Source organism: Schistocerca nitens, chromosome 4, assembly GCF_023898315.1.
Source record: "Schistocerca nitens isolate TAMUIC-IGC-003100 chromosome 4, iqSchNite1.1, whole genome shotgun sequence".
NCBI lineage: Eukaryota > Metazoa > Arthropoda > Insecta > Orthoptera > Acrididae > Schistocerca > Schistocerca nitens.
The window spans coordinates 744,932,199-744,946,136 of NC_064617.1; the positions used below are offsets into that span (position 1 = coordinate 744,932,199).

At 42.5% G+C, this 13,938-nt stretch overlaps 1 protein-coding gene across 1 annotated transcript in view; it reads right to left on the reverse strand.

Annotated features, from left to right (window-relative positions):
• The window catches only part of LOC126252009 (alpha-2B adrenergic receptor-like), a 117,018-nt gene that overhangs the window by 18,248 nt on the left and 84,832 nt on the right, over positions 1 to 13,938 (reverse strand). Inside the window, exons 3-4 of the mRNA XM_049952793.1 lie at positions 7,690 to 7,693; positions 4,414 to 4,459 (exon numbers count right to left, since the gene is read on the reverse strand). Coding sequence (XP_049808750.1) covers positions 4,414 to 4,459; positions 7,690 to 7,693 — 50 coding nt within the window. The remainder of the gene's footprint in view (positions 1 to 4,413; positions 4,460 to 7,689; positions 7,694 to 13,938) is intronic.

Genomic DNA, 13,938 nt, shown 5'->3' on the forward strand with positions numbered 1-13,938 from the left:
TTTACTGCTTGCTCAATATACAGATTGAATAACATAGGGGAGAGGCTACAACCCTGTCTCACTCCTTTCCCAACCACTGCTTCCCTTTCATGCCCCTCGACTCTTATAACTGCCATCTGGTTTCTGTACAAATTGTAAATAGCCTTTCGCTCCCTGTATTTTACCCCTGCCACCTTCAGAATTTGAAAGAGAGTATTCCAGTCAACGTTGTCAAAAGCTTTCTCTAAGTCTACAAATGCTAGAAACGTAGGTTTGCCTGTCCTTAATCTTTCTTCTAAGATAAGTCGTAAGGTTAGTATTGCCTCACGTGTTCCAACATTTCTACGGAATCCAAACTGATCTTCCCCGAGGTCCGCTTCTACCAGTTTTTCCATTCGTCTGTAAAGAATTCGCGTTATTATTTTGCAGCCGTGACTTATTAAACTGATAGTTCGGTAATTTTCACATCAGTCAACACCTGCTTTCTTTGGGATTGGAATTATTATATTCTTCTTTAAGTCTGTGGGTATTTCACCTGTCTCATACATCTTGCTCACCAGATGGTAGAGTTTTGTCATGACTGGCTCTCCCAAGGCCATCAGTAGTTCTAATGGAATGTTGTCTACTCCCGGGGCCTTGTTACGCCTCAGGTCTTTCAGTGCTCTGTCAAACTCTTCACGCAGTATCTTATCTCCCATTTCATCTTCATCTACATCCTCTTCCATTTCCATAATATTGTCCTCAAGTACATCGCCCTTGTATAAACCCTCTATATACTCCTTCCACCTTTCTGCCTTCCCTTCTTTGCTTAGAACTGGGTTGCCATCTGAGCTCTTGTTATTCATACAAGTGGTTCTCTTCTCTCCAAAGGTCTCTTTAATTTTCCTGTAGGCAGTATCTATCTTACCCCTAGTGAGACAAGCCTCTACATCCTTACATTTGTCCTCTAGCCATCCCTGCTTAGCCATTTTGCACTTCCTGTCGATATCATTTTTGAGACGTTTGTATTCCTTTTTGCCTGCTTCATTTACTGCATTTTTATATTTTCTCCTTTCATCAATTAAATTCAATATTTCTTCTGTTAGCCAAAGATTTCTATTAGCCCTCGTCTTTTTACCAACTTGATCCTCTGCTGCCTTCACTACTTCATCCCTCAGAGCTACCCATTCTTCTTCTACTGTATTTCTTTCCCCCATTCCTGTCAATTGTCCCCTTATGCTCTCCCTGAAACTCTCTACAACCTCTGGTTCTTTCAGTTTATCCAGGTCCCATCTCCTTAAATTCCCACCTTTTTGCAGTTTCTTCAGTTTCAATCTGCAGGTCATAACCAATAGATTGTGGTCAGAATCCACATCTGCCCCTGGAAATGTCTTACAATTTAAAACCTGGTTCCTAAATCTCTGTCTTACCATTATATAATCTATCTGATACCTTTTAGTATCTCCAGGATTCTTCCAGGTATACAACCTTCTTTTATGGTTCTTGAACCAAGTGTTAGCTATGATTAAGTTATGCTCTGTGCAAAATTCTACAAGGCGGCTTCCTCTTTCATTTCTTCCCCCCAATCCACATTCACCTACTATGTTTCCTTCTCTCCCTTCTCCTACTGACGAATTCCAGTCGCCCATGACTATTAAATTTTCGTCTCCCTTCACTACCTGAATAATTTCTTTTATCTCGTCATACATTTCATCAATTTCTTCATCATCTGCAGAGCTAGTTGGCATATAAACTTGTACTACTGTAGTAGGCATGGGCTTTGTGTCTATCTTGGCCACAATAATGCGTTCACTATGCTGTTTGTAGTAGCTAACCCGCACTCCTATTTTTTTTATTCATTATTAAACCTACTCCTGCATTACCCCTATTTGATTTTGTATTTATAACCCTGTAATCACCTGACCAAAAATCTTGTTCCTCCTGCCACCGAACTTCACCAATTCCCACTATATCTAACTTTAACCTATCCATTTCCCTTTTTAAATTTTCTAACCTACCTGCCCGATTAAGGGATCTGACATTCCACGCTCCGATCCGTAGAACGCCAGTTTTCTTTCTCCTGATAACGACGTCCTCTTGAGTAGTCCCCGCCCGGAGATCCGAATGGGGGACTATTTTACCTCCGGAATATTTTACCCAAGAGGACGCCATCATCATTTAATCATACAGTAAAGCTGCATGTAAAGCTGCATGTCCTCGGGAAAAATTACGGCTGTAGTTTCCCCTTGCTTTCAGCCGTTCGCAGTACCAGCACAGCAAGGCCGTTTTGGTTAATGTTACAAGGCCAGATCAGTCAATCATCCAGACTGTTGCCCCTGCAACTACTGAAAAGGCTGCTGCCCCTCTTCAGGAACCACATGTTTGTCTGGCCTCTCAACAGGTACCCCTCCGTTGTGGTTGCACCTACGGTACGGCCATCTGTATCGCTGAGGCACGCAAGCCTCCCCACCAACGGCAAGGTCCATGGTTCATGGGGGGAAGAAGAGCAAGGTATTAATGCTTATTTTCCCCTGGGCAACAAGTCAGCTGTTCCACTAAGTGATTAATGACTCCCTGGGGAAAATTAGCCCTTCGGAGAAACCCGCTAGCCCCTCCCTCCCCCCCCCCCCCCCCCAACCCCAATTCGACGTCCCACCCGCCTCTCTGGGAAAAGTGATGCGGATCCCAGCGCACTTTTGACATCAAATAAATCGACTAATTAATTGAACTGATCAATTAGTTAACCATTTTTCTCTGGGAAATGCCCATCCCATTGGAGGGCCGCGTCTCTCCCCTCCCAACCTTCCTACTGGCGAAAAGCTCACAAATCGGTGGGTAATACCAAATTTCGTGATAAATCTGAAATTTGGCAATAAATTCATATGGTGATTATATAGTATTACAGAGGACACAACAATAAATAATAATAATATACTCTTTATTTTTAGAAGATCAATTTCCATGTTGTTTTTGTGGAACGATGTAGAGTACCCGCTTTGTTGTATCATCTTTGGAATAGTGGTACAGTCTATGACATCACAGTGCAAAATGACCGACCCAGAACACGAGTTTAGTCTAACTCCCGCTAGCCTACTGGTGGGACATTCAAAATTTGGTGGTAAAATAAAAAAAAAAAAACCAATTATCTGGCTGTGAGTCATGGGAGTTGGGAAGGGATAGCTGCCAGCACTAGACAGTTCCGTCAGTAACTACTACATGTAGAGAGGACATTTTCGCCATTCGTCCAGCAAAAGAGAGTTGCTCCAGCCAGTCTAGACAATAGCCATATGTGGGAAGGATGGGTAATAGGACTGGAAGCTAGCATTCAAGCGCATGGGAGTAGCTTTCTGCTGATCTACAAGTTAACAGCTGCTGGGAGGGACATAAGAATGGGTAACAGTATTAGAACAGCGACCTAATGTCCTAGTGCGGCTGCAAATCCCTGTCCCTTATGTACAGGACTTCTGTATCAACATCACTGGACAATGAAACACACCAATACCTACAGTATTTACGAGTTGCAAGTCACATCCTAGTTAACTGAAACATCGTAAATAGAACGTATGATATTTTTTACAAATGAAGTGCTTATTATCTTACTCGAACACAGCATGTCAAGAAGAAAAATTTTACCAGTCACCTCCAGTCTAGTCCATGGCCCTCTAACGAGCGTATACCTGGCCGACTAGTCAGAATTTTTCTTTGTTTACTGCCACTAATGACGGGCTTAAGCCGCAATGTCCGATCACTGAACCTTTGCGACCACTGCTGCCGATGGCCATGGCACAATGGAAGACAAGCAGACGCAACTTGTACTAATAGTTCTAACTGTAGTTCCAACACCGACATAGCCTCTCCTGTTTAAAAAACCCACTTTGCCCAATCAAAAACGGGACGTTGTTTTGTCAATAAACCTCGAGTTTCTTACTCGAAATGTAGATTCCTTCTTTTATACGACATATTTTCAAAAAAAGAAAAAATCGGAATACATACACGTTGCACATCATTAAAGTATCGTTACTTTGTGGAAAAATCCTATACAGTACTAGGGCATAGGCTATATTTCCTCTAAGTATGATCCCATCAGTAGAAAATGTTCTTATCAGCTTAATATCTGCCACAGCCTGCATTACAGGGCGAGAACATGAAAGACATTTTTGGCCCATGATGGAGTGCCAAAAGTATAATGTACCTCTATCGCAGGGTGCCTCCTCACCTTGAAACTCTCTGAAACTAACCTCATCATCTACGAGGTAGCAACACAGAGGAGTAGTAAATAAAAGGTTTATGTAACATAACACTTTATAAATTCGGTAATATAGCTTATTTTATTACGATGATCGTCTCTCTGTGTAGCTGTTACATTGAAATTCCATTAAAAGATTTCCTTCAAACAAAAACAAACAAAAAAAAAAAAAACGCCTCATTACGGCTTCAACTGGAGAATCATATCACCCTCGCTTGCACCCACGCAGTGGCCCCTCATTGATCGTGAGAGTCGCTTTGCATGGAGGATGACATATTTACTGCAGTCGGTTTACACTCACCACGTAAGTGTTATAGACGTTTCCATGACGTCTGTGGAGGGATTCCACAGGCTAGGTAGTCACTTCATCTGATACCAAAATGGGTGGTAACTGTCGTCAAATAGCTGAGGATATCAAACGCTAACTGCGTCGTGCCTCTCCGTTGCCTTGTTATGCTAATGGAAGTAAGCAACTTAGAATTCTGGTTTACTGCTCCCGAAGTAATCTTGCTGAGACCCGTCGGTTTATGGGGCAGTAGGACGAGGTTTCACTCTCTTCTCCACCGGCGCGACCCCACTGCCGCCATCTCCGCCGCCTCCAGCGGGATCACTGTAAACAGCTACCACCAACGCCATCGGGTTGCGAACCTTTGTCTGAGCATCAGGGCTGTACTGATCCTCGCCGACAAACCACCGCTCGCCCTATCGGACGGCTGATACTGATTCCAGACTCACTGAAGTTGTCCCATCCTTTCCACAAGATTGGGCTATTAAATGTCACTTGGGGGAATTACCAGGATGTTGACCAATGTGCTTCGCTTCAAACCTCCTGCAAACCAAAAAGTCCTGAGTTTTTTTTAATATCCCCGGAAGACTAAAACAGCGAAAAATAGTAAAATACTTGTCAGTTGACCACCCCATCTCAAACGTGTATGAATCTGCAAACCTACGTCTCCCTCAGAATGCAGCGCTGTAGAAGTGTTCTTATTCTCTCCCGCCAAATGGGTGGATGGGTGCTTCAATAAATCAAACTGGAATCCCTGGAGATAGTGCAATGTTCTTTTTGAGCAACACTACTGAGAACCGAGATTTGAAGCTTACTGCAGACGGATTCTACTGCTGCGAACATACATTTCCGTACGGACAACAAAGAAAAATCAGCTCTCATACGGAGGCATATAAATAGTGTTTTTGTCTCTCACCATATTTGTGAGTGGTTCAAAAATGGTTCAAATGGCTCTGAGCACTATGGGACTTAACATCTGATGTCATCAGTCCCCTGCAACTTAGAACTACTTAAATCTAACTAATCTAAGGGCATCACACACATCCATGCCCGAGACAGGATTCGAACCTGCGACCGTAGCGTTTGTGAGTGGAATAGGATATGAAATGAGTATTAGTGGTATAGGGTACCCTCCACCACGCACTACATGGTGGCTTGTGAGGTATGCTTATAGGTGTAGATGTAAATTCTACCTATTAAGACGTCAGTGTATCCATTTGTAGGCACAGAAACCTCACGGAAGTATGTGGTCTCTTGCTTATCGAGAGAACAAAAGAGCGAACTTCCACTGATGAAAGTAACCCTGTAGGAAACTTTACATTAGATCTTAATTTTAACATTGCATTCACTTCGCTAGTCTTTTGTGAGAGACTGTAATATGTTTGCCCTCAATATTTAGATGGAGCGGTATGGGACTCAGCTATCAAACTGCCTTTCGTCAGAGTATCGCTTACCTGACGTATTCCCACGAATCCTCCAACATTTGAATACACATAATTTCGACGAGTAAGAGGTGCCCCCGCCAACTCACAGGCCCCTGCTAATTATCTTGAAATCCCATCACGTTCCGACACCACTGCTCCATTGATCAAATGGCCGTCTAATAATCCACTAGTCACTGACTAGGTAGAAAGCTATCAGAAAGTGAAAAATTGCACACGGACGTACGGGTGGAAACTCACAACCATGCAGGGTATACACAGACTTCAGAAACAATTCAGAAGCGTAGCACCTACAATTAATCGAAATTGAATGACTGTCTATAATATATCCCTGTTTATAACCTAATCTCCTTTATCGTATTCCTACAACTACTGCGCTCGATGTACGACAGTGTAATGGTGCCAGAGTCTTCGTTAACAGCGCAGTCTCTCCCTCTCTCTCACGTACTTTCTCTTCTCATTAGTTTTCTAACATCCAACGAAGTATAACTACAAACTAAAAAGTTAAATAACGTCCCCTGCTAGAGTACTCGATAAGGTTTAACTGCGTTTCTGTCTCCTGATAAATCGGAAACAAATACAATCTGCGCTGCGCGTGGTAGTCTCGCGGTTTCAAGCGCCTTCCCACGGTTCGCACGGCTCCCAGGTTCGAGTCCTCCCTCGGCCACGGGTGTGTGTGTTGTTCTTACATCAATTTTAGTTAGATTAAGTAGTGTGTAAGCCTAAGGACCGATGACCTCAGCAGTTTGGTCCCATAGGAACTTACCACAAATTTAAAATGCTGTCTGCTTGTTGACATCAGGCGTATGTGGTGATCCCATCGAATAGACCCGTTTGGTTCACTGAAGCAGGCTAAGAGACCTGTGTAATGTTTTGTCAGCTGTACTGGAGGAAGAGCACTTGCGGCAGACTGTCAATCACAATAGGAGATTCTTGTGTTTGTGACGTTGCAGAGCATTTGCAAACAGGTCTCCGAAAGCGATGACCTGTAGATGTAATCTTATTTTCCACAGGAATGGAGTAGCAGATGTCTCGATGTTCCATTTTTGAAGAGGCCAAGAGCATTGATTCCTCATATTTGTGGCGCATATTGCGCCCAGGTATATCATCACCGTATTGGTGTCCTAGCTAAGTCATCCTGACCTCCAAATCTCTGGACCTGCGTCTATCTTTCTTATGGTTTACAATGCATAACCAAATGAGGAACAGGGTGTATTTTGTAGGAGTTAAACCCACAGAGCACAGATATTGTGCACCCCAAACTTTTGTCGTACACCTCATTTTTACGTATTTACTACCAAATTTCGTAATTTTATTAGGGTTTCCATAATTTAATCGAATTTTACCCAAGTACTCGATATCGAAACCATCACTTTCGATATGACTTGTCATGTCAACAAAACATCTCATTATGTTGCTCTCGTGATGTTATCAGCCATGACATTGCAGGATGATTCTCAATTTATGTATCATTGTTAAACCACCCCCAACCAAACCATTACTTTGCGAATACATGTGGACATATTGTGAACCCTATTACACTGTCACATAACACAAATACTGCTCCTGAGTGTAGAAAATAGGGCATCAGCAGTGAGAAGATGCAAAAATTTCGTTCGCTAAGATTTTATTACGGTTACTCATCTCACCCTTTGTGGATGAGGGTCACAAAGTATTCTCGCATTCGTGGATCTTTAACAAAACTCTATATGGTGTCTCTATGCATCTTGTAACTCTTCCTCTGTCTTTAACCAAACGTCCCTGCACCATTGGCTCTGATGTAGTTGGAAACTGACAAGAGATAGTAGGGAACTATACACAGTACATTAGACGTCTCAGGAATGAAAACAGAACGAGCTGAGTTTGACGTAATCACTACATTTCGAACATACTCCAGACCTACTGCCGGTGAACCCACCTTCAGACACAACCCCAGACATATTGCAGGTGGATCCACTTTCAAACCCTCTCTGGATGTAACATGTCATGGATCCACCCCGAACATTATCCCGACCATATCACGCGATGGATCCACCTTACAACCTTCTCTCGGATGTGACACGTGGTAGATCCACCTGTGTACCCTACCCCTCTTGCCATGATGCATGATGGATCTACCTTCAAACTCTCCCGAGCCGTAACTGATAGTGGATTCACCTCCTACTCTCTCCAAGACATAACGTGTGGTGGATTCGCCTGCAGACCCTGTCCCGACAGTATCTCCTGATGGATCTAACTTTGAGCCCTATCCGGATGGTGGATGCACCTAGGAGCTGTATCTTGACCCTCTCCTGAACCTGTCCCGTGCCATGGGGGCCCCCACGTGAAAGTGATGCAAACACATATACAGAAAAATAGCGCAGATGCGTTAGGTGTTGGCACCTGTACTACATTTACAAGGAATTTTAGAATACGTAGCGAGAACTGATGTGAAGATCACATGAGCAGAAAGGACATAAAACTGGTGAAATTACAAAAATTGGCGGAAAATAGGTATAATTCACGGGAAATTACGCCCAAATGCTGGAAAATTAAGAGAGAGTGTCGACGTTCTTACATGTCTGCCTAGTGCAGGAAAATACTTGTACATGGGAACGTGTATGTGACAGCAGGAAGAATACCAGAAAAATTAACATGGAAGCACTGGAAACCGGGAAACAATCGCTTATCGATGGCAGCCATAAGGCGGTTCAAATAGACTGTTTAACGTCGATGACCAACAAATGTGGAATAATAACTTTATATACATCGGATAACAAGCCCAGATGTAACCCCAAAGTTGTAGGCTACCACCTTATAGATTTCTATAACGTGGTAGGACTTGTGACAGTGATAAATTTATATTCTCCTTAACTAAAGAGCATTGTATTACCAGCTTGTACATTGCAGGACTGCAATATACAACTATAGAGGGGATCATATGTTTGACCCTGTGCAAGACTGTTCAGGCGTTTTAAACTCTGACCAACAGTATTTACAATGTGCATCTCTGTACTCTCTACCAATGACAACCATGCGGTGTCAGCTAACAAGTACCATACAAATCAGATGCAGCATGATTTTTAGCAACGTGTTGCAGTATGTCTGTTTAGATAACAGGAATACATGTAAGTTGACTACTGTGTTGGATGCATTCCTAGAGAAGAGATTCATTTGACTTGTATTTGCGTTAGAGGTTGGTAGAAAGTGGATGGACTAAGCGGTTGAGATGAGACGTGTTATAACAAGGTAGGATCTAATGGGAGACTGATGACGCATTCTAGAGAGAGAGAAAGAGAGAGAGAGAGAGAGAGGCAGAGGTTGTGGTAGGTCATTTATGGCACATTTAGCATTTTTTTTTACATTGTTCCCTCAGGCTGTATCAGTAGTGTGGCACAACCTGCGTCCTACCCATATACAACAGCGTACCTATGTACCTGCAATCGTTAACAGCAAACCTCCCCATATCACAGTCAGCAGAGGACTTCCAACGCATGTGTGATGAATCACATCCACTAAACCGACAGAAAACCTACTTCAGCACTCTCCTCTAAATGGACGAAGATCGAAAGTACTACATTTCCTTGCCAGATCTTGAACATCAGTCGAGTCTTGAGTTACATATTTGCAATGATTCTAAGTCAGTAACAGGTGTTTGTGAGGTACTGCAATCCCTATGTATACATTTGCTTGATCAATGTTGTGTGTGGAATAGACCATGTAATATCACGTGCCAAACACTGCTGGTACGCATTTGTCTCCTTCCTCATAAAATATCGTTGTTTCATGCATTTTTCCGTCGCTGACGATAATTTTGCAGGACTGATTTGTGGACAGCATAATTTTCAAATCATAAGTGACTAATATATTGCAACCACACGCTTATATTTAAGTGCAGTACTGTGTAGCCTTTATGTTCTGTGATAATTTCTCTCTTTTTACTACCTTTTTCGTATAAAATTCAAACACTACAACAATATAACAGAATAGATAGCACAAGTGATTTACACAAAATGTGTAAAACTCCTTCCATGTGGAGCTCCATCATTCAAAACCATATGTTTCTTCTTCCTCGTAGCTGTCTGTTATATCACCACAATACTCTAAAAAAAAAAAAAAAAAAGGTTCAAATGGCTGTGAGCACCATGTGATTAAACATCTGAGGTCTTCAGTCCCCTGCACTTACAACTACTTAAACTTAACTAACCTAAGGACATCCATACCCGAGGCAGGATTCGAACCTGCGACCGTAGCAGCCGCGTGGTTCCGGAGTGAAGCGCCTAGAACCGCTCGGCCACCGCGGCCGGCTACTCTCAAACGTATCAGACTCATATCTAATATATACCAATAAGGAGTGCTAATATCTTCAGCCTGCAAACGTCCAGAGAGATCATTTGTAATTGGGTGTGTGACACGAGTAACATTGGTACAGAACACTCTTCGCTGAATGGCGATTACATTAATACCAGTAACGTCAGCCGGTTGTGGCCATTTGGATCATGTTATGCTCTGTCTGAAGGCCAAATATCAAAGTGTATTGGTTACGTGGAACTCAACTAGTTTTGTTCCTTCACGAAATGTCTAATGTAGTTTGAGCAGATCCCTCCTACTTCTGGTCAGTTCCAAATTAAATTGGAGACAATGTTGCAGGGAGGTTTGGTTTAAGACAGATGAACAGTTACAAGACGCATGGAGGGACTAACTAGGCTTTTGCTCAGGATCCTTGATCCTTGAATGCGAAAATACTTTGTGACCACCATCAACATAGGGAGAGATGGGTAACCATAATAAAAGCTTATGGAATTTATAAAACGTTTTGGTTAATGAACATAGTTTTTGCACTTCCTCTCTGTTGGTGGCTATTTACTGCACTAACAAACAGTGTTTAATTGTGTTATATGTTGTAAGCAATCTAACATGGTACCTGTCATGTGCACATGTGTATAGCACTCACAAAATAATTGTTTGGCAATGATACATAAATTGAGAATCATGCTGCAATATCATTGGCTGATAGCAACACGATATCGACGTGATAAGAAGTTTTGTTGACGTGACAAGTCGACGAGAGTTGTGCTTTGGAACTCGAGTGAGTGGGTAAAATGAGTTTAAATTATAAAAAAACCTGACGAAATTACGAAAATTGATGGGAAATACGTAAAACTGAGATACATGACCAAAACTTTGGATGAATGAGGATACTTACATTCTCGACTGGATGTGTGAAAATCTTTCTGTTTTTCCACAGATGCGATTGACAACTGATGGTGCATACTATCCATGCTATTCCTGCAGAATACCCGTTGTTAACGAGTATTTCGCTTTCATTTAAGTATATATCCGAAAGAGTCAGACATCAGGAATTGTGAAACGAACCCTGTCGTGCAGGACTGGATGCCACAAAGGGCGCAGATTCACCACGAGATGAGGAAACTCACAGGCGTGTATTGAGGCCTAAGCGTTGTAGTAAGCGAGTGAGACAGACAAGAACCTACGTCATACGGAAACCCAGTAGAAGGCTTTTGTGTCCAAGGAGACGTAGCAGTGTTAAATATGGCGGACCTAAGACAGGCTATAAAGGGAAACATTCATGAAAACTATTTAATTCTGAAGTAGTGCAGGGAAGCAAGCCACAATAATTTTAATCAACCATCTTCCATAAATTTTCATTGTGATCCCAATGAAACTTGAATATTGATCATATCTGTAATAGTTTAGGATTTACTGTTAAAGTGAAATTAACAAGTTTTGTAACGAATACCTGAATGACAAAATCTGAACGCTTTGGTCGATCTTAACGATCGATATTTCATATAAAAGCGCATCATTAAAATGACAAACGTTGTAAATATCAACTATGTAACTTTATTTGTTTAAAGATGTAGTAAATTTAAATTATCACTATTTTCAGTTAAGCATCAGATCATCATTTTCTCCAGACAAAACACATTGACCGATGACAGCACGACACCTTATTGAATCATTAGGCAATGTAATATATTTTGTAAAATTTAGTGCATAGTAGCTACTTCTGTTCTTTATTTATTTATCAGAAAGCACGTTGGTGAAAGGCTACTGGCCTGACACTCAAAGTTAAGAACGAAATTTTATTGGTCTTATGTGAAAGAATTTAACGTTTATTATGTAATGGGTATTATTGCCGCTTTATTTAGAACGTGAAAGTGGTCAAGCTTTGATCATTTAAATATGTTAAAATGTAAAGTAATGTAAAATAAGCCGTAGCCAATCAGATGGACAGCTTCAGGAAAGGGAACTGCGCCCTTCAGTCGAACGATGACGTTCAGCGCGCGGGAAACGCGGTCGGAGACGGGCAGAGGGCATTTCTGGTCGAGATACAAAAGGGGACAGTTCGGATGGAGACGCGAAAACCGACAGTGCGGCTAGAGACACCAAAGTGAACATTTAGGATGCAGACGCGAAAGCGGACGGTCGGTCTTTAGGTAGCTAGGAAGTGAAACGACTTGGAAAATTTCGCGTTGTGTGGTGTCGAGGGACTTGGCGGTGAGCAGCCACGCGCGTGGTGTGAACCAAATTTTTCGTGAAGATAACGAAGTGGAATGTTATACTATCTTTGTATTTCACAAACTTGCCATCAGCCAGACAATTTAACCAAAAGGTCACAAGTGTCTAATTTAGTGCGTGTAATGCGACATGTGCGCTTTAACCCCTTGACGAGTTTGAGCCAAGACAATTCGACGGAGAGGAACCGCATGTGAGCCCGAACATCTATGGGATGTTATGCATTGTAAACCATAAAAATTAATGATGGAGTTTTAAGAGATTTGGAGGTGAGGATAATCATCTTCGAGGACACGATGGTTTCTGCGGAGAGACAATCAGCAGAAGAAGTTCCATCTTTTGTTTTCTCGATAAATACGAGTAAGAGAAAACACTCTTCCATGAGTTGTGGCTATAAATGGATCAACTGACATCTTAATAGGTAGACTAAATTGACAGCTATATATATTCGCACATCTAGCAAGCAATCGTAGAGTGCAGGGCGGAGTGTACCCTGTACCACTGCGAGACAATTAATTTCTTATTCCACTCGCGAATAGGGCGCGGTGGAGAAATACTGTCTGTAAGTCTATGTGTGGTGTCCCCGCCAGACACCACACTTGCTAGGTGGTAGCCTTTAAATCGGCCGCGGTCCATTAGTATACGTCGGACCCGCGTGTCGCCACTATCAGTGATTGCAGACCGAGCGCCGCCACACGGCAGGTCTAGAGAGTCTTCCTAGCACTCGCCCCAGTTGTACAACCGACTTTGCTAGCGATGGTTCACTGACAAAATACGTCCTCATTTGCCGAGACGATAGTTAGCATAGCCTTCAGCTACGTCATTTGCTACGACCTAGCAAGGCGCCATTATCAGTTGCTATTGATATTGTAAAGAATGTACAGACAAGAGCTACGTTCAACATTAATGGATTAAAGTTAAGTATTCCACCATCTGCATCCGTTTTTCTAAGTTCTAATTTCCTTGTCCTGTTCCAGATCTCACGCCAGCCTGCGTGAGCTTAAACGCGTGCCTTTCGGCTTCCTCTCAACTTCGTGGGTTGGCTCCTGCCAATCCACAACACTATGTATGCACGGTCGTACACAAAATGGATCTGGTGGCATTAGAATCCTTGTGCTGTCACCTTCAAATGTCAGTTCTTAATATTGTTCCTCATTAGCTTTAGCTCCAGGAATTCCAGCTTGAGTTCTCGAAAGATCCGTCGACTTATTTGAGGAGAGCCAGTAGCAACGCTTCTACAGGGCTACATTCTAAGAGAAACCTAGGTCCTCAGACTCATACACGCTTGTGATGAGGCGGTCAGAAGGCAGGAATTTCTATTGCTCACAATTTCATCCTTTCTGGGATATTGCGAAAACACATCTCAAAACGTTTCAGTTGGCAGGAGGGATGAGGAGAAGCATGTTGCTCAACATCCTCGCAGGTTCGAATCGTGCCTCGGGCATGGATGTATGTGATGAGGCGAGGGAAACGCGGTCGGAGACGGG